This window comes from Xiphophorus maculatus, chromosome 2 (genome assembly GCF_002775205.1).
Source record: "Xiphophorus maculatus strain JP 163 A chromosome 2, X_maculatus-5.0-male, whole genome shotgun sequence".
In the NCBI taxonomy this organism is placed as follows: Eukaryota; Metazoa; Chordata; class Actinopteri; order Cyprinodontiformes; family Poeciliidae; genus Xiphophorus; species Xiphophorus maculatus.
This window is the reverse complement of record NC_036444.1, coordinates 5,575,199-5,596,790: the sequence shown is the minus strand read 5'-3', so window position 1 is coordinate 5,596,790 and position 21,592 is coordinate 5,575,199. Positions and strand designations below refer to the sequence as shown.

Here is a 21,592-nt window from a genome sequence, read left to right as displayed (position 1 = left end):
ACTCAAGGCCTCCAAATACGGGTCGCGCTAACCGCTACTCCACCATGGCACGCCCGATAAGCCTTTTTTTTAATCTAAATGGCAAACAACTTGTGCCCATTGGTTGTCATGGAGATTTGATGAAGCTCTCATCCAGCCTAATTGCTAAAGGAAATGTCCCTCTTGTCATTTATTATTTAAACCCCAATAAGGAAGTTTCTTGAAACTGTGAATCACTTAAAAGTATAAAAATGTGAAACTGATTATGCCGGGGACAATAACTATGCCAACGGTGATTTTGTTAAAAGCAATTATTTCTTAACATGGGATTTTTTTCCCTCTGTAGTGAAAAGACTCAAATTAAAGTTAGAATTGTTTTAATGAATTCAATGTGAGATTAGGCTATTACAAGAAAACATGAAGCTTAGGTTTGTTGTGTTTGTAGTCCATGTTTATATCTTCAAGGTGATTATTGGACAAAAATTTGTGTGATTTAATGTATGGATTAATATTGATTACCAAAGAAATTCAAGCAGTACGCAATCAGTTTCTTTTCTCTTTTCTGTAACTCTGTTAGCCAACAGTAAAAATAGACATTTACATATTTTGACAATAAAATGGATATTTATATCTCAGAAAATCATGCATTGTGTAACTTAATTATTGATATTTTGTTGTTCTTATTGGGTGCTAGATAATCCATCCATCTTTGTATCTAAACTGTGAGAGAGAGTCCATCTTGGATTGATACTAATACAAAACCAACACGAAGAGGGAAGCCGGATCCAGACTGCATCCTTGTCGGGACAGGAGAGGCACCCAGCGGTAGCCTGGAGGAGGTTAGGGCCAAATGAAATTGCATCAAACAGACAGAAAATATCGTTTCCATGTTTTAAAAAATCTATTCCACAGAGCAGAGCCGTTAGCTGTGCTGACACTGCAAATGTCAGGCAATGATGGACAAACAGTTATCTGATATACTCTCCCCACAGCCACTTAAAGTCACCCTTTCTACCCTGAGGCTCACCTTTCTTCAAACTGGTGAAGGGCAACGTGTACTGGCCCACAAACTCGCTCTTGAAGAGGGTCATCTGGTCACGCACGCAGAACCGGACGAGGCAGAGCTCAGGGACAGTGATGCTAAAGTTCATGTCGGTGTCCCAGTGAGGAGTCAGAGCTGAAGCAGTAAAAATCATCGTTATTAGCTACACAAAGGGTTCACTGACTCATTTTTAGAGCCAGAAACAAGATAGGCAATCAATCAAGTTTATTTGTAGAGCACATTTCAGCAACAGGGCAGTTCAAAGTATTTTATGTCATAAAACACAAAAATAAACACACCATATAGTCAACACTGCAAAAACACAAAATCTTACTAAGTAATTTGGTCTAGTTTCTAATGTGAAATTTTAGTATACTTTAAATAAGACAGAACTAAATTAAAAGTAACTTTTCAGCAAGATATAGAAGCTTGTTTTAGGTCAACAATTCATTTATATCGATGAAAAAATACTAGTTCCATTGGCAGATTATTTCACTTGTAACTTGGGAAAATGTCTTGTTATAAGTTAAATTATCTACCAATGGAGCAAGTATTTTTCATCAATGCTAAAGAATTATATCTTCCTAAAACAGTTTCTGGTAAGTTAGCTTTGTCTTATTTCATGTGTACTAACATATTTGCACTAGAAACTAGACCAAAATTACTTGGTAAGATTTGTGTTTTTGCAGTGTAATTGTGAAAACCAGTAATATCCACTGCATTTTGTCAAGTCCCATCGTTAAAATACACATTACATATTTTGGTCAATGTTCCATTTATTATGTTTGAATATCAACTAAACAGGTGAGTTTTTAGTTTTGATTCAAAGAAAGTTTCTGCTGTTTTGCAGTTTTCTGGAAGTTTGTCCCAGATTTGTGGTGCTGCTTCTCTGTGTTTGCTTCTGGTTCTGATTCTGGGGATGCAGAGCAGACCGGAACCACAAGACCTCAGTGGTCTGGAAGTTTGATACAACATCAGAACTTTCATGTATCGAAATCTGTAATGTCTTAAATTCATTAAGCAAAATAAAAGTTGGCTTTAAAGCTGGGGTATGTAACTTTTACTTAAAAATGTTTTTTCTATGTTTTGTTAACATACAGATAATAAATAAATAAAAAAATCGAGCTTGTCTGTCTTTTTCCAATGCTAACTAAATACACAGATGGACCACAATGGAGCCATGACTGCTAAAGCTAATTAGCATGGCCACCGATGACGGTGGATAAATTGTATTCCGGTCATGGTAACTTGTTTCTCGGCTATTAGCACATTAAGTAGTGTGTACCTGAAGATGATTGACGTAAGAACCTCCCCCTGGCTTTGATTGGTTACCTTTGAACCGGAACCGGTGCATTTCTTCAAACGTCAATAATAGCACTGGGAGGCGGTGGAGAAGCTTTTTTACAGATTATCTGTCTCATTTTATACTGTCGTGACAGTTTTAACAAATATGTAAAAATAAATAAATAAAAAGTAAAAGTTACAGGACTTAAATTTTGTCAGGCAAAAGTTTAGACAATTTCATTGCGTCCTGTGACTCGAGGCAGTTGAGGCTACCGCTAATTAGCTGCTAATATATGCTATGGAGCTAACTATGCTTTTGCCTCTGTTATGGGGATGAACTCGACAGATGGGCAACGATGAAGGACAGCGATAACTGAAAATCATCGCAACTCGGAGTGAAGCTGAACACAAGAAGACAATAAAACAGGTAGGTGATGAAGTATTAAGAACCATAGGATTTCACACAATACCAAGTTTTTGGCTACTAAAATTTTCTAGTACAAACCCAGAAATTTTGAAATGAAGCTAAGAAATTTTCTAGAAAAAAATAGGAAAATTTTGAGTTTGTTTTGAAACTCAAAAACTATAAAAAAGTTGACAATTTTTGACTTTTCAGACTAAGAAATGTCCTTGCTTTTTTCTAGAGCATTTCTGTGATTAATTAAAAAATTTTGGAGTTTTTTTCTAGCAAAAGTTGAACATTTTTCTAGCAAAAAAGTTTTCTAGAAAACAAATTTCCCTTTTTTTTCTAGAAAATTCCTGAGATTAGTCTCAAAATTTCTGAGTTTTTTTGGTTGAAATTTACAACTCCTTTCTTTTATTTCCTACCATTAGAATGGTCCTAATGCGCCATCAGTCCAACCTTTGCATGCGGACTGTTTTTGTGAGAATCTAATAGTGACAGTTCCTCACTTTGAACACCACTATACTAATGTTGGCTTTGCTTCACATGGAAGAATATTAACTAAAAACTCATAAATGTTAAAATTACCAGATTAAACAGGTTTTGAAAGGATACACTAAAGATAAGTAGGAAAACTTACACTTTTCACTCAAAGCATCCTGCAATTAAGTTGTAAAAGTAGATCTCGTCTTTAATTGACATTCCTGAAGACGTGGTCAACCGATGTTCATAAACAGAATTAAGATTTTATTATAAGGGAAGGTGGTATGTTAACCTCTGTAGAATGAAATTATACATAATTCATCAGAATTTTTTTCTGTTTTTATGGCCCAACTGATTAAAGCAAAATGCATAAAAGCCCACTATAGAACAAACGGGGACAAAATGTAATAGCAAAGTTCATTAGGCAAGCTAATGAATCAGTCATTTGAAACTAGTTCACCCTTGACAAAAAGTGGTTCTGCATTAGCCAGAGTAAAATTAATTCTTGTTTATTATTCACAGATCCAGTATGAACTAATTGTCATTTATCAGTGCACATTTTTAAAGTAGTTCATCAGTCTGTCTCTCTTGGATACGGTTAAAATGTTTTGCTTCAGCCAAAAACCTTTAAAGAAGTAGTGGAAATAAAGTGGAAAAAAAGAAGGAGGAATAATCATAATAATCATAATAATAATCTGCCTTACGTGATGTCATCATAAGTAAGAAGCTTGTTTGCATAGACTGGTGATTTTTATTTTTTACATGTATCTAAATTCAGTTTAATGGCTGCTTTCACAAGAAAGTCTGGCTGGTATTTTTAGCTTGACCAAACGCTTTTGAGCAACCACTTTGCAGTAATATCAATTCTCAGTGTATTTTAATGATTCTTTTTTTTCCGCTCAGAAGACAAACGTTGGGACAAATCAGGCTAAATAGGGAAGAGCCAGTCCTTAAAAGGAGTTTGCTTTGTGGTACTCACAATTGTTTTTGACAGTGTGAGTGCTTTTACTGCGAGAGTCGATTGCAATCCCATGAATCTCCACTCGGACAAATGGGTCCAGAGTGTTTCGAGACTTGATGATCGGAAGGTTGGACCCACTTATCACCTGTGAACAGAGAAAGGTGAAAGTCAACTCAGTTTAGATGATGCTATAACAGAAAATCATTAAAAGTAGACGGTATCAACAAAACAACAGAAGAAAGAAATTATGTAATGTCTTTTTTTTCTGTCAGACTGCAATTACTACAGTCTGGCAGAAAAAACAAACTTATCTGCAGTCCTGTCACACTGCGCCTTCCCTTTCACCGGCTCTGATCAAAGACAAACCTGCAAGCACTTATCACGACATGCATCACTTGGTCGTGATGGAGCCTTACAGTGTCCAGCCTCAAATTAAAGTCCCTTCTTTATCACCCAAAGTCACGCTATATAAAAAAAACACCCTACATTTTACCAGCAACAATACCTTCATGTTAGTGTTTAAATCTCAGAATTGACTCAAAGCTTTGTCGTAAAGATAAAAGGTCCTCACATATTGGAGGCTAGCCCTTAATGGAGTAATTAAACTCACATTCTGTTAAAGGTGACCTGCTATGCTAGCTTGAACAGGTTAGAATAATTCTGTGGGCTTCACAAAACATGTTCATTACATTTTCTGCACAAAATCATTCTTGGATAATCAGATTCTGCTCAGTTCTGCTTATTTTGAGATCCTTTCAGAATGAGTTGTTTTAGGGCCTCTTGTCATTTTACATCCAAATAATCTGCTGCTGGCCACACCCCCCAACTCAACTTTTGAAAATGACTGCACTCATTTTCAAAAATGAAAATGTTTGAAATTTGCGCAATTATACAAATGTACATCTTTGAGAAGCATTAGTAGAGCCTCCTGCACAACCAACAAGAATGCAGCAAGTGGTTTGTGAATGTTAAGTCAACAACAAAACACTTGTCTTTTCCAGCAGCCATTGTACAGCACATACAGCAGCAAAACCAGCTGACCAAACGTTCTGACGGGTGGAGCTTCACCTGGGTTGCTAGGTAACTTGCTGGACTTCTCTGGGGTTGCATTCGGAAGAGTTTTGAAACGTCTCATTTTCCAAACACCAAAAAACCTCTTGCCAAAAATTGACTGTAGTTTTTTATAAGCACTTGTTGTCTAGATATTAGGTTAATTTACCTTTTCAAATACTGTCAGATTTGTTTTATAATATCATTTTTGTATGAAAATAAAAAAAATCTATCCTGTATTTACCCAAGTAATCTTTTATATTAACCTTTTCATGATCTAAAACCTTTAAATGTGACATAAAAAATAAAACTGAAGAGAAAAAGAGAGGAAGAGGAAAAACCTTTTCTCAGCACTGTAAGTGCCAGTATGTTGAACTTATTATTTTTCTTCAGGATGTTTTATGATGCAATCACAGGAAACGGCACGAAGTACAAAGTTGTCACTGTGAAGCAAAGGCTTAAAAGGAATATGACCAATATCTGGTGATGTTAGCTGCTTGAGTTTAAGTTAATCTGAAGCTTGAAGTTCATTTAAAGCCTCTTCACTGCAAAAGCATAAAATAAGTAAGTAATTAATTTGGGCTAGTTTCTGGTGAAAGTATCTTAGTACACTTGAAATAAGACCTAGCTAAATTACAAGTTACTTTTCAGGGAAATGGAGGAGGTTGTTTTAAGCAAATAGTTCCTTTAAAATTAATGAAAAAGTGCTAGTTCCACGGGCTATTTCACTCTTAAGGGAAAAATGTCTTATGAGTGAAATAATCTACCAGTGGAAATGGTACTTTTTCATTAATAATAAGGAATTATTTTCTTAAAACAATCTCTTCTAACTTGCTGAAAAGTTACTTGCAAGTTAGCTTTGTCTTATTTCAAGTGTACTAAGAAATTTGCTCAATTCTTGGTAAGATGTTGTATTTTTGTAGTGTGTGTGATATTTCCGCTAATATGTTGAACTATTTTTACTTAAGACTCTACAAAGGATAATTTAATGAAACACCACCAGGCAAAATCTGAAAAATTCAGATCATACCACTTCTCTGTCTTTGCTACGAGGCTTCCTTGAAGATCCTAGCACCGCTCGCTAAGACACTTAGAATAATGGGATACAATGATTTATTAATTGGACTGTCAGCCTAATTGCATTAGATTTCCTGTGTTTCCTTTTTCCCTTAAATTTCTAAAGGGAGATAATCTCATTAAACAGACATGCTCAGGAAGTTTTACATCATTGTTACTTCACAGCATCCAGCAGGGGACGATTTCTCTGGAAGCTAAGAGTGAAATAAGGTCTGCTATTAAAAAAAACAACCCTAGATTGTGAGGTACAGACAGCGGTGTAAAACTGTATCTCAATCCATAATCCACCGTGGGGGGATTATGGAGCATTCATTGCTCCATATCTGTACCTTGAGCACCAGCTGTATGGGTTTCAGGTAGCGACAGCTGATGCTGGGATCAAAGCTCCTCTCACTGGACATCAGCACCGCTGGCTTCAGGACGTACCCGCAGCCGCCGTTGTCTTGGAAACGGCCGTTGTTGAGGTCCATGGACAGGCCTGGAGACTGGAAATTCAGAGCCACTGCAAAACACAGTGGGATAGTCTGAGAACAATGAGAGTCAGGAGCCTCACAGCAACAGTGAGAGCAGACGCTGCGTGTGCACAGAGCTTGTTGGGGGGGAAGGAGGCCGGCGTCTGAGGATCTCTGCAAGTTTCTGAAGCTCGATTTCACCGCACTGAGAGTTAAATTATGGAACAACTTCAAATGTTTCTGCAGCAAAGGTTGTGTCAGAGACGGCGAGTGTCTGGAGAGGTTTCTGTTGTCCAAATCTTTAACCATATCCACTGCATATACCAGTGGTGTCCAAAGTGCGGCTCGGGGGCCATACGCAGCCCTCTGAAAGCATTTTGGGTGGTCCAAAGGGAGCCAATCTGGCTTGCGAACATAGGTGGTTGATGCAAATGGGACACTTTTTTAACAGAGACAAAAAATAGATCCCCATTTACCAATAAGGTTTTTTTGCATTCATCTTAATTTTAGATTTAATTACAACCTTTTTCCCAAAAGCAAATCTTACTTTTCCTATTTCCTATTTTAAGAAAACAACCAACCCAAAAAATGTAGAAATTGTCTTCTTTAAGTTTTGTATCTACAATGATTTTGTGTTTTCTACAAAAATCTGACCTTTTTTTTCATTTTAATGAACAAAAAAAGCATATGGCATGAAGCTCTGAAATTTTGTGTATTATTGAGCAGCTAAAATAAAAAGAACCAAGAGTTTGTTTTAAAAATAAATTTAACGCATTTAACACAAGACATTTTCAATGTCTAAAATAAACAAAATTTAAACTTTAAATAAAATTAATTATGAAGTCTTGTCAAAATTGGGCTAGGTGGGACCAAAACACTTCAGTCGTCCAGTTTTTGGTGGGAAGAGAGAGAAAAGAGAAAAACAATAAATCATGCACATAGAAATTATTGAGCTTCAAATGATGCCCTACCCTAACTCTGCAGACTGCAGTGGGTTTGCAGTTATTTAGGGGCATGCCACAGTTTTATGGCCATGTATTTTCTTCATTTCACTGCACAACATTCCACTACTTTGATTGGGCTTTCTGAAAAAACTCAACAAATTACCCTAAAGGACAAAATTTGAGTAAATCCGAGGGGTACAAGCAGTTCTGCAAAGCACTATACCAGACTTCTGGCACAAATGAGAAAACTGCAAAATAAAAGAAGAAATATATGCATAGCTGCCAAAATGTTTGTCTGAATTAACAACTTTCTCCAGCATATGGCATGAAGCTCTGCTAATCTAACAGAGATCGATCTGTCTGAGCTGCTGCTTTGTTCATCTGTCTCAGAGCTCTGCAGCTGCTGAGCTGCCCCCATGCAAACGCGCGGTCTGCTCAGCAGGGCTCCTTTTCAAAGACGCCACCAACCTGAATGAGCGGTGGAGACGGATGAGGAGGAAGTGCAACGACAGACGGAGTGACAGGAGCCTGCAAGATGCAGTGATTCAGTGAGTCAGGAAAACGCAGTGAGTAGCTGCAGAATTGTACAGGTAAAGTTTAATATTTTCACTCAAAGCGTAATTTCACCGAGAGAAGTTTGTTGCTGTTGATGTCGTCAAACTCGATTCAGACCGTTGAGTATGTAAAATGAAAATGTAGGGGGCTCTGACAATGGCACAGCCATTGTGCATAGGAAATAAAGAAATACATTTACACAGGAGCAAATCAATTTGGAGGAGGTGTGATGGGAGGCAGGAGAGACGTTGCTGCAGGGCCTGATGATCCCAAATGGAAAACAGATTTCTAAGCCATTCTCTTTGAAGTTTGACAACTCAACTTCTGCACGGCAACTTCTCTCCGCCTCAGCTTGTAATGAGTTGCAAAGACGATTCGGTGAATGTCAAAAGTTTTTTGATTCCTTGTGACACTGCAGATACAAGGGATCAGAAAGTCTTTTTGTATTCATTTTATTTAACATTTTGACAATGACATTTGTGTCTGTACTTGGGATGACATTGCTTAATTAGTTACAGTTGATAAACTAATAATGTCTGCTCAGACCTTCTTTTAGCATTGTAGTTCGGCCGCCATCCAGTAAAGGGGGCCGCTGGCCATCCTTAAACAGAGCCAGTTGATACAGAAACAAAGATGGCGGTGGGATACCAGAACGGGAAGGAGAAATGTTCTGGTGTGGGATGCACAATGCATTTATGCAGTTCTGTTTTGAAATATTAATTCTCGTCAAGCTACGAAAGAGGATTAGAGACACCAAAAAACAAAAAAAAAACAAATGCTGACTTTAATCTCAGACTCCTGTCAGAATTGAATTTAATCAGTATTTTGACCTTTTTTTTCTGATTAAAAAAATCTCAGAATTCTGAACTTTTTTAAATTATAATTTTGACCTTTTTTTGATAACAATTCGGATACATCTCACAATTCTGAACGTTTTTCTCAAAATTCTGAGTTTGAACTCAAAATTCTGACTTTAATCTCAGAAGATTAAAGACAGATGATTTTTTTTAGTGGCCCTAATCCTCTTACATAACAAGCTTCTTAAGTTTCACAAGGTTTTTATTTTTAAAAGCCAAAATATAATGACAAATGTAGCCCTTTATAAGATGGAAACGATCGACCTTCTTCGTGCAAGAGAGAACAAATTTTTTTAAGTAAATGGACGCATCTAAATTAATTGTTAGTTGATTAATAAGATCAGTCAACTTTAGACTAACTTATTAATAGCATTAGATAATACTCCACACTCATTTAAATATTTAAATATCATCGTTTCCACAATAATTAATTGGTAAATGGACTGAGCTCATATAGCGCTTTTCCAGTCATTTTTGATCACTCAAAGCGCTTTGCACTAGAGTCACATTCACAAACACACACACATTTATACACTGATATGCAGATCGGTCGGCAATTTGGGGTTAAGTGCCTTGCCCAGAGGCACATCAACATGTGGCAGGAGGAAGCTGGAATCGAACCTACAACTTTCTGATTGCAAGACGACTACTCTACCATAGAGCCACAGTCGCCCTGTTAAATTAAATTAAATCTACGTTTCTGCTTAAAGAAATATGTCTAGAGGTTCTGCGGCTCACCGAGCTGCGCGCCGACGTTCCAGAACTCCTGCGGGTTGTAATTGGACGAGGACGTTCTCGAGCCTGCTGGATAAATTCTGCTTAGGAACCTTTGATTGTGCTTAATGAAACTGGAACCTGAAAGAGAGGATGCAGAAGCCAGTCAAGGGGAAATGTTAAACATACAGCACAGAGTGCCACTTCCTTGTGATGTTCCACACTGTCACACTGGATGCCATCATGCGGTAATGGGGTTCATCTGGAAGGACATGGTCAATTTTTGACGAGTTTCGAATACATTTTTTAGTTTGGTATGAGACGGATCTAATTCTTGCTCCTGGGCTACAAATAAGCTGCTGCTTCAACATGCAGTTCTGTGGAAAAGGTTTAAATAACTCTTCATTAACATTTTGCTTCCATGGAGCCAGACAGTCCTGTAATCTCATTACTTGGTCTTGATGTATAGATTCCTTCGGTTTTCTGAACATCTCTAAAAGTTTGTATTTGGACATTTGGTTCTGTTTTATTAATTTTCTGTCCGGAAAAGAGGAAAGTGGACAACTGGATTTCAAAAGAAGGTTGGTTCACATGAACAATAATTTCACATATAAACTTTTAACACCCCTGAGATTTAGAAAGAAGGTGTTTATCAGGTAAACATTTCCTTCGTATTCTTCTGAATTATTTATAGCTCTAATCAAGACCACAACTAACAGCATGAAAGAAAGCCTGGATGTTTGATAACAAACAGTAGAGAAATGTGGGATGATGGAAGATAATTCACATTGATTTTCAGATAAAAGTTTGCAATCCCAAAACTTTGTGATTTTCAGATACAAAATCCCAAAGTTCTTGGATGGATAAATGAATGAATGGATGGGTGGATGGATGACAGTAGGATGAATGGACAGATGGATGGACGGATGGATGGATGAATAATGGGTGAATACAGGATGGATGGATGATGGATGGATGCATGAAAGACAGATGAATAGATGGACAAACGAATGGATGCAGGACAGATGGGTAAATAGACAAACAGATGGAAGGATGAATGGGCGAATGGATGAATGGATAGACAGAGGAATGGATGGATGGATATCCAGGCCTTGAAGACACTTAAATCAAATTCCATGTTTTTCCAGATTGCAGCGACCCAAGACTTTTGCACAGCTCTTCTTTGATTTTCACGGAATCAAACCTCCATTAATGTCTGTCCCTAAAGTTCAGGATGTTTCTCATCCTAACACTCATACTGGAATCCTCCCCATGACCTCATCAATCCTCCCCATGACCTCATCATGACATCATCAGCGAGTCTCTCTGTGTACCTGAGGCCTTGAGGAGCTTGCGCGCCTTCTTTTCTGCCATGGATGTGTTCTCATAGCAGTTCTGATTGTCCCTGGAGTGGCTGAAGCTGATGAACTTCACAGACCGCGTGTAAATCACCAGGTCCGATAAATCCTGGTGAAGGGTCACCTTCACCTTCTTCTGGTCAGTGCCGTTAAGTGAGACAAGGTTAAACTTCACAGAGTAGCCATACTGAGAAAATAAAATTCCAAGAATAATGATGTTGCAGAAATAAAGTCAAAATGATATGAAAATACTCATAAAAGTACAAGAAAAAAAACTGTACGAGATAAACATCCGGGTTACAAGAATAGGGTCAGGAGGATAAAGTTGTAGGAGAATAAAGTCAAAATAATACGAGAATTGTATTATGAGATAAAACTTGTACAAGGAAAAATTGTATTACAAGAAGTCATATCACAAGAAAAAAGTTTAATTAATATAAGAGTCGAAATAGTACAAGAATAAAGTCATACAAGAATATAGTTGTACGAGAATAAAGTCATAACATTATGAGAATAAAGTTTAAATAATACCAGAAAAAGAAATACTACCAGAGTAAGGTCGTAATATTATGACTTTATCCTCATGTTATTTTGACTGTATTCTCATACATTATTCTCGTAATTTTATTTTCTAAATTTTCTCAGCGTGACCCTAATACTCTGTCTTATTACACAAACATGCCACTTACTAGAATCTGTTTTAAACTGACTGAAAAAACAAACCCTAACTTACTTTCTTCTTTGAACTCATTTTTCTTGGAGACCAGAACTTTGTTTTGGATTGAATGCTGTCATCATCATCGTCATCATCCTCCTCATCCTCATCATCAGCATCCTCACCCTCATCTGCACTCTCCTCTGTCTTGTCCTCTCTCATAATCTGTGACTTTAGCTTTTTGTTCTTGATCAGGATCTTATACATCAAGTCCTAACAGTCCCACACAAACACCACGAACTCAGTCATAAAATTATGCACATAACCCTTAATATAGTATATCATTAATTCTTCTCTTTTAAAACTATCACATACTTGCATAAGTGCAACAGCCAAGCACCATTTTTGCATAAATCACTACAGCAGAGATCGTTTCAGGTCATATTCGCTTTACTGCACACAGTTTGGGATTAAAAAGGCAGAGAAACCATTTAATCACACACCAATACATCTACTATTTACTCTAATTGTGCTTTAAATCTTCATTTTTTTCTGCCACAAACTGTAACATAAAAGATTTTTGGGGAGAAAATATGACACATATTGACAGATTTACCTATGCAAGCAATGCTAGGGTCTATAAACTCTACAAATTACTTCCCTTGTTTAACATTATATCTTCAGATAAGCATTATTCTCAAAGCAAAGTTAAAACATATTTGAAAAACAAACTTTAGTGTTTCTGGAACATGCAGTGGAAAACTAAATAAGGGCCCCTCTTTTTATTACTAACAATATTTCCAAAAAAATGTACAAGAATTGGGATTCTGACGAGACAAAGAGAAAATAAAACCTTATAAAAACGTAAGTCCCTCCTCAAACCCAACAAAGAATATCATAACAAATAAACTGTCCCAGAATTTATTGCGATAAGCAATATTGTTGTTTTGACACCATTTTCTAGCTGATGAACATTTAATACTAAAACTGGAAAACATTTTAAATATCCAAAATAAATAAACAAAACAACAAACAAACACAAAATTGTCCTTCAAAAAAGGGACCATTTTGGACCAATTCTCCAGACTGTCATCCAGTTTGAGAAGGAAAAAGAGACGAAAGCTAGAAAAATTATCAATCATGCAAACGGAAATAACTAAGCTTCTTTTAATTTATCCTGAGATTAATTGATTGACAAACTTGTGCAGCAGATCTTTAAAAATCTGCATAAACATGGATAAACTCTGCCTGGTCCAAGGACACAATCAGCTGTTGAAGTCATGTGCAGGTTTTAGATAAAACACTGTTACCAACTTAGCGACTTTACAGACTCCGAATTTAGAAACTTTTTTAAATGCCTAGAACAACTTTTTTCTCAAACAAGCGACTGGCCATTTTTTTATTACTTTTATGGCAACATGTGAAACCAAGTTTCATAACCAATAGGAAAATTTGACTGCAGTTGCCACAGTTCAACCAAAAGAGGGCAGCACAAAATTGGTTTTAGACAAATTACGCAGCATTAACAAATGTACAACAAATGTGCTGCTTTGCAGCAGATGTTGGTACAGGACTCGTTTCTCTGTGTAGAAACATTAACTCCAGCTTCAGCAAACTTCGTCACATGGTCCGTTGCTTTATTCATTTCAATAACAGAGAATGTTTTTATCTCCGAGACAAAGAACCCAATGGCCAAATGAACAATCTCTAATTCTGCAAATTTTTTCCGTCCATATCAGCTAAAAATTCCCATAAGCGGTCATCCTGCCATCAAGCTCACGTAGGCTACATTCACACTACAGGCTGAAGTGACCCAGATCCAATTATTTTTTATATTTTTTCTGCGTGGTCGTTCACACTTCTAAATATATGCGACATGTATGTGATCTCCAGTGTGATCTGCAAACGACCTGAAAGTATCCCGCATGCGCAGTAGAGGGCGCAATGACGTCACACAGAGAGCATGCTCAGCGTTTTGCCAGCCACCATAAAAAAGATGAAGAAGTGCTCAGTGTTTGCGGTAAACATGGATGCTAACATTGGAGCATATCTTAGGATATTAAAGTTGTTATCCAACTGAAGCCAGCACATTAAGAACTTAATCCTCATTATAATTCACAATGGTTGTTGTTTTTCTTCTCGCTTGCTCATATCAGGACGTAGAATATTGATGTTTGTCGAGTATCGATGACGTTCAGGTTAGATGAAAAGATCAGGTCACATTTGAAAAGATCAGATACGTATCTTATATCCAAGCGGCCTGGGCATTAAAAACAATCTGATGTGTGTTGTTCAGACTGTCATGAAAAGGTCAGATAGAGGTGGCATTAAGGCAAAAAAGCGGAATTGGGTCACTGCAGGCTGCAGTGTGAACGTAGCCTTACATTCTTCAACACATCCACTGTTATGTCTTACATTTGGGCTTGGGAGGTCTCCGGTGGTCGGGTGATCTAAAGGACTCTTCAGCAGCTTGTCCCCCAGGATGGAAGTCAGGTACTTGGCCATGACTTGCTGCTGCTCCTCGCAGCAGTGGTTTTCCAGAGACAGAATCACCGGGTAGGCGGAGACCTGTCAGGACGTAAATAAAACCTAATTTAACATATCACATCATGGAAGAGTTTTTAAAAAATCTAACACCTGAAATCAGAAAGTGTGCAGTCACAGTGTTCAATGCAAAAACACAAAATATTACCAAGTATTTTTGGTCTAGTTTCTGGTGCAAATATCTTAGTAAACTTGAAATAAGACAAAACTAACTTGCAAGTAACTTTTCAGCACAATATAGGACCTTGTTTTAAGTAAATTATTTCTTAATATTTATTAATAAGTTCTAGCTTCACTTATATAATTATTATACACAACATGGGAAATTTATTTATTGTTTGACTGGCAGAATATTTATCATAGCAAGTACTTTTTCATCAATATTAAGGAATCATTAACTTAAAACAAACTCTTATTCCTTCCTGAAAAGTTACTTGTAAGTTAATTTTCACAACAAAGTATAAGGAAAAAATAAAATTACGAGAATTAAGTCATATTACGAGAATAAACTTGGACCAGAATAGTATTATAATAATCATATTACCACTTTATTCTTGTATGACTTTATTCTCAAAATCTGACTTTATTCTGTTATTATTATTAGTCACGTATTATTTAAACTTTTCTTGTAATATTATGACTTTCTTACTTGTGAATTTATTTATAATTTTTTATTAGTATGGCCTCAGTAGTCCATTGCAAGTTGATACTTGCACTAGAAACTAGACCAAAACTACTTGGTAAGATTTTGTGTTTTTGCAGGTTGCTAACTGGATCAATAGCATCTCAGTAGAGATTCTTTGTGCTTATAAAAGTATGAGACAGAAGCTGATTCTTGGCGCTGCATGAATGTGAGTGAAAAGCTGGAGCTGTTACCTCGAAGGCGTGTTGTTCCACAGTTCTGATGACATCCTTGAATAAAATCTTGGTGGTGAGGGTGTAGCCGTGGTAAACTACAGGCTCCGTGTCTGGACCATCCCAGCAGTCGATCTCCAGACAGCGGCAGCCTTTCCTCAGCGCGCTGCGTCACACACACACACACACGCACACACACACGCACACACACACAGTGAGCTCAGGCAGGGTTATCATAATCACAAACTTCACTACTTCCTTCCCATGCATACATTCTCACTCATCTATTTCTGTTTTTAATGATACCACAGATGTGTATTCCTTCTGCTGAATATTTAAATATCATGGAAAGCAGCATTCTGCTGATAATGATGTCACTTTAAATTGTTATGGATTTGATATATTTTCTGGCAGCGTAGTGAAGAGTTATCTCAGTTTCTGCAGACGCTCTCCAGAGGGACTGCTTTTGGTTTTGTGCCAGTTTATTGCCTTCACTTATATCACTAACGAAGCGACGTTCCACTGCTCATAGAAAAGCTGCAGCAAGTCAGTATGTTGTTTTTTAAATCATGGTGTCCAGTTAATGCAAATACTGTAAGGGGAAAAACAAGATAGTCCAAGTTAGGAGTGCACTGATTGCAATACTAACTTTTTTTTTTCTTTTTGTCTGAAATGTCATTAAATATAGCAAGAAAGTCACTGAGTTGGCAACAGGTGGATGATTATTGGGGTTTTTTTTTCATTTAACCATTTATATGCATTTTCCACATTTGTTTACATATAAAACATACATGAAAAATTCACATTCAGCATTATATAACATAAAACATTTTATTGGGAGCTATTCTTTTAGTTTGTCCAGTTCTTTCTCTTTTTTCATTGCTGTCTTTTGTCTTGAATATTGTCAATTTTGTCCACTTTTCTTCCATTTGTGTTTGCTGTAGTTTCAGATGACATGTCAATTTTACCATGATGAAGATTTTTTTCTATTATTCCAATCCTTTGTTTGTGGCAGAGGGTTCACCTTTACCCATTTTCTTACTAGCTATTAAGATTATCTTACTCAGATAGCTAAGGTAGGGTGACTCGTTAACTGCAAACATGCAGACGTGACCTGGTGAGCCGGTCTGTCAGTCAAACCTCTCACAGCAGAGCAGAAGAGGACAAAGGCTAAGTTTTAGATCTATGTTGAGGTAGATGAGATCAGGGCATAAGATCAGCTGATCACCCATCTCGTAAAATGAACAAAATTGGCGCCAATGAATCGATGCAACCCTTGTACAAGTTAAAGATTCACTCTAATTCACTCTTCTTCTTCTTCTTCTTCTTCTAATCAGTACAACCCTGAGGATGCAATGCAATAAGTAATAATTAGGGATACACGATTTCCTTAATTTTGGGAGATCGGTGATCAGCCGATACTTACATGTGAAGCCGATTTCATCTACATCAACAAAGGTCTAAAAGTCAACCACTTCCTCTTCTGCTCTCCCATGTGAGAGGTTTGACTGACGGACCGGTCCACCAGGTAATTTCTGCAAGTTTTCAGTTAACAATAGTCCCTCCACTGTTACCAACTCAGTGACTTTCTTGCTATATTTAGCAACTTCTATACCAAAAACAATTGGTATCGGCCAAATTGGAATCAGCAGGTCAGGCTTCAGCTAGCAAAGTGCAATCGCTGCACTCTTTAGGAGTAATGTAACAAAATCAGACTTTAAAATGTACATAAAACCGCACAATGTAATAATAAGAGCAAAATAAAATAAAATTCTTGAATCCATTTTGGACCATTTTGTCTTGGTTAAAGATTCAGTTGAAGACATTTTCCTTGAGAATTGCAGTTATGAACTGAGAATATGAAGAAAATTGGAAAACAGTGTTTGAGATTCATTTCACTTCACTGATCTATTACATAAAACTCATAGAAAGTCTAATGTTGTAATAGTTTTCAATGTAGTTTCAACTTTGTGCCTCAGTTCAGTTGCATTCACTCTCCAAAGAGCGCATCTAAGCTTTTTTTTAATTTTCTAGCTGAGTCTCTAATCAGCAGCCTTCTGCAGCTGTATTCCTGTTTTTCTCGCAGATAAACATTTAGTTATCAGGCCAGAGCAGAGCTTGAAGGCTGCTGGGGCTGAATGGTTAGTTTCTACCAGCTGGCCGGGGCATTCAGCCGTTCGCCGGATCCATAAATACTGAACTCTTGCTGCTGTCAGCTGCTTTGTAATCGCTCTCATTGTGCCACACAGGTATCCACAGCAGATTTGCTGTCTGCCTCAGCACATGAGTAGGTCAGTGAAACGAGAAGGACGGTATTCAGTGTTCAGAAACCAAACGTGCAGCTCTGCAGGGACAGGATCGACTTACAAATCACAAAAACAGTAGATTTCAGCGCTGTTTATTTTTAGGCACCTTGTATTTTTAGGTTCTATATATATCGAACAAATCAATAAAATAAATTAAAAACAAGAATATAGACATGCATTTAAACATATACACTAAAACAAAAGTTAAGAATCAATCATTTAACTACTTGTTCTTGTTCAAAAAGGAGCTACAAGTTTATTTTAATTTCAACCTCTTTTTGCTATACTCCCCTTATATCAAGATACTTCTGACACTATATGTTAAATCTATATTACATTTATAAAAATCATAGAGAAGAGGATTAGGGTCACTGAAAAAAGAATTATGACTTTTATTCTCAAAATTCTAACTTTAATCTAAAAAAAATCTGACATTTTTTCCTCAAAAATCTGACTTTTTTTGTTTTTAAATCTGACTTTTTAAAAAAACTCACTGTTTTCCCCAAAAATCTGACATTTTTTTCCGTCACAGTTCAGACTTCTTTTTTTCTCAGATTTCAGACTTTTTTCCCTCAGAGTTCGGACTTTTTCCCTCAGAGTTCGGACTTTTTTCCTCAGAGTTCGGACTTTCTTTTTTCTCCGTTAGATAAACAATCAGAACTCAGAAGAAAATTCCAAATTCTGTGAAAAAAAAATGTTAAAAGAATTCAGATTTTTTTCCCTCATTATTCTGACTTTAATCTTCAGAGAAAAAAGTCAGAATTATTCTTTTTTTTCAGTACTCTAATCCCATATTATCTTACTATTTATAAACTTCATCTTCCACAAAGCTATTAAGAAATATTTTTTGTACCTTTTTTTAAATATACTCATCCTTACATATTGCTTCATTTCTTTATTCATGCTTTTTTAAATTCATATTTCTCCTTAAATTGCATCTTTGTAAGCAATTCTTGAATATTTTTGGATAGTAGATTACGTATTACTCTGTACATTATGTGTACTTTGAATTCAACCAAATCCAGAGATTTCAATGTTCATAATTATATATATTGTGGGTTTGTGTATTCTTTGTATAATACTTTAATTATCCTTATTGCTTTGTTCTGATACAAAATAGTGTTTATTCTTCTGAGAATTGCAGTACATTTTGACAGCTTTGATCTTCCATAGCTTTCACCAGATTACACCAGGAAATGTTTTGTCATTCCCTCTTTTTACATAATGTCCATTCTTGTTTATAAATTTTCAAATGATAGATGCTTCGTAAAAACAAAGCGAGAAGAGTCATAAAAACGCTCTCTACCTAACATACGCATCCAGGTGGCTCTTCCCGACCAGCTGATCTCCGGTCAGGTAGGTGTTGTGAGACGAGGAGATGAAATAGCTGGTGAGAGGCTGGTCCATGTCCTGGTACACCGTCTTGTGAGTCCGGTTGAACACGCAGCAGTCTTTGGACTCCATATATCTGAGGAAGCCTTCGAACGTCATGCACCTGCTTTCTACAGCTGAAAGTAGGAAACAACAGCCTGAACTCTGGGTCAGGAAATTTAATAAAACAGAGCAGCAACAGCAAACCCAAGCAGAAAAACTGCTGATCCTCTTTACATGTAAGGACAGAGCCTGCTAAGTACTTCACTAATGAGGTTTTTATTTTTTTTATTGAAAAACACTTCATTTTGTTCTAAGTGGACTATCTGAGCTGCAAAGATCCTTTTTGTCTTTTTACCAATACTGGAGCTGCATGCGTCTTAAAGTCAAAGTATTCCAGCTCTGAAATAGACATGTTGCAACCGAGCAATCTCAGATCAATTTACATATTTCTAGAGAAAAGTAAAGTTCCCAAAAATCACAAGAGTCGCACTACTGCAACATTTTTAAGTCTAGCAAAAGTAAAAAGTAGCTGTCCAAAGAATGACTCGAGTAAAAAAGCAAAACTATAGAGTAACTGATCAAAACATCAATCATTTAATATTTAATTTTTGGTACTTTAAATATTTTTTAAAGGTCAAAATTAAAATAATTCATATTCATAAAATAACTGCAAAGTAACTAAATTAGGTAAAGCAAACATTTTTTCAAATCAGTTTCTTTCAATATAAAACTTAATAAACTAACAGAAATTGCAGGTTTGTGTCTGAGTCCTGTGAATTTTTGGCTAAAACTAATTTTCTTGTGAAGTTACTCAGTGGGTAAAGTATCCAGAAATTCTACTGAAGTAATACTGTTATAAATATAGTATTTATTTATTAAATATATTATTTGTTTTAATAAGTCAGTTTATAAAAATAAACATCTCCATAAAATAAAAACTAAATAAATATTAAATTGTTTTACGTTAATTTCAAGATTGCTTTTGTGTATTTTCTTATTTGTTTATATAATAATGGTGTTTTATTTTGTGACTTATTTTCAGAGATTTTTATTTTTATGTTCATATTGTTAAATAACTAAATACATACACAAATAAATCCTGAAATCAATAAACTAAAACTCTGATTGACAAAATTGCCTTCAAAAGAGATATATATATTTTTTATTTGATTTATTGATTAACAGCATTTATTTATTCAAATTTAATGAAACACCTCCATAGTGTCCAAAAAAGAGAAACTAGCATCTATTTCATGTTAAATTTACAACCATAGAAAAAAGAAAATCAGTTATTGCTAAAGAAATGTTCCTAAAAACTTTGAACAATATAAATAAGTAAAGCATTAAAAAAATATTATTTTATATAAATTTAAGGGGATTGTTGGGTTTTCCAGTAATGGCTGCATTAGGAATGTATGGGTTTCTTTCTGGAATATAAATTTTTATTCACAATTCTGTTGTTTTAAGATTAAATTGAATTATCTTCCTTGCCTGAACATTTGTTCCTGCACAGCTGCGACTCGGTGCGACTGGGAGACACGTCCTGTTACATTTCCTGCTTTTTAATGAGACATTCTGTGACTCACTCTGCAGCACATTCAGCTTTTAACAATACCTGTTCCACTTTCCCAGTGATGAATCCTCTTTTCTCCTCATGTAGACCTGTCACTTTCAGCATTCAGGTCTTAACTTACATTCAGACTGAATCACCATCGTCGTGATTCGTCTGTTTTCCAGAATCATTTTTTAAACTTTCTTGATGCAGCGAAGAGACGAGATTCCCCCTCGTTCACTCACTCACCTGTCTCCTCAATCTCATATCTGTCGATCAGATCCTCCGCCGTGTCTTTGTTCGCTGCGAGCTCCATTTGTTCCTTACAGAGAAACGTCAGCAGAGCGCTCGCAGGTAAAGTAGAGAGGCCTTCTGCGTATCTTTGAAACAGAGACAGGATTTCTACTCTCCTGGACTGCGGCACCTTGCTTTTCTTCAGCATTACCTGCATAAAGTAAATGTTTTTAATCAATTGAAGACATTAAACAAAAAACATAAATTCAGGCTCATTAGAGGCTTTTTCATCAAAGCTGCCTTTTTCTGTTGGTCTTACTCGATATTCTCATTATCTGGTAATTTTAGGTTTTTTGATTAAGTATAATTATCAAAATTTACAGAAATCAACACTTGATATATGTCACACTTTGTGTGATGAAACTAAATACACTGCAAAAATAGACAATAAACAATGAATAAATTAATCACATGATAAATTTAAAGCAGCTAAATAATTTCAATTTGCAGGATTTATTGTTTTTCTCTCTTGTTTTTGTTTCTTACCAAAAACTAGTCTTCAGTCTGGTGCTTTGGTCTCAACTAGCCCTTTTTTAAAGGGCAACTTTGTTTACAGCAACTTCATAATTCATTTTATTATCTTTTATTATTATTGTTTATTGTGGATATTTAAAATGTTTTCTGGTTCCAGTATTAAATGTTCATTTAGATTTTTGAGAATGTTTTCTCCTGTTTTATTGTGTCATTGCCATTACCATCGAAACAACAATATTATCGTTTATTGTGATAACTCCTGGGACAATTTATCGTTGCATTTGTGATTGTGACCGGCCTATGCAAATTAGGCGAGTATTTGTACACTTGGAATAAGAGAAAATTAACTTACAAGTAACTTTTCAGCAAGATATAGCAG

At 36.1% G+C, this 21,592-nt stretch overlaps 1 protein-coding gene across 1 annotated transcript; it reads right to left on the bottom strand.

Moving 5' to 3' along the window:
* Positions 1-4: 4 nt before the first annotated feature.
* LOC102221186 (1-phosphatidylinositol 4,5-bisphosphate phosphodiesterase zeta-1-like) lies at positions 5-20,887 on the bottom strand. Its single transcript, XM_023353335.1, has 11 exons — positions 20,695-20,887; positions 18,826-19,027; positions 15,235-15,379; positions 14,230-14,382; positions 11,893-12,087; positions 11,136-11,346; positions 9,826-9,942; positions 6,609-6,781; positions 4,171-4,297; positions 1,007-1,156; positions 5-809 (listed from the first exon to the last, which is right to left on the bottom strand). The coding sequence occupies exons 1-11, from the start codon at positions 20,885-20,887 to the stop codon at positions 730-732; spliced, it is 1,746 nt and encodes a 581-aa protein (XP_023209103.1). The 3' UTR covers positions 5-729.
* Positions 20,888-21,592: the final 705 nt, after the last annotated feature.

Excerpts from the sequence above, each read along its gene's own strand:
- LOC102221186 (XM_023353335.1), bottom strand. The coding sequence starts at position 20,887 with ATGCTGAAGAAAAGCAAGGTGCCGCAGTCCAGGAGAGTAGAAATCCTG. Across the intron at positions 6,782-9,825 it reads GAACGTCGGCGCGCAGCTCG|TGGCTCTGAATTTCCAGTCT; the intron begins GTGAGCCGCAGA and ends TGTGTTTTGCAG. Across the intron at positions 4,298-6,608 it reads CCATACAGCTGGTGCTCAAG|GTGATAAGTGGGTCCAACCT; the intron begins GTACAGATATGG and ends CTCTGTTCACAG.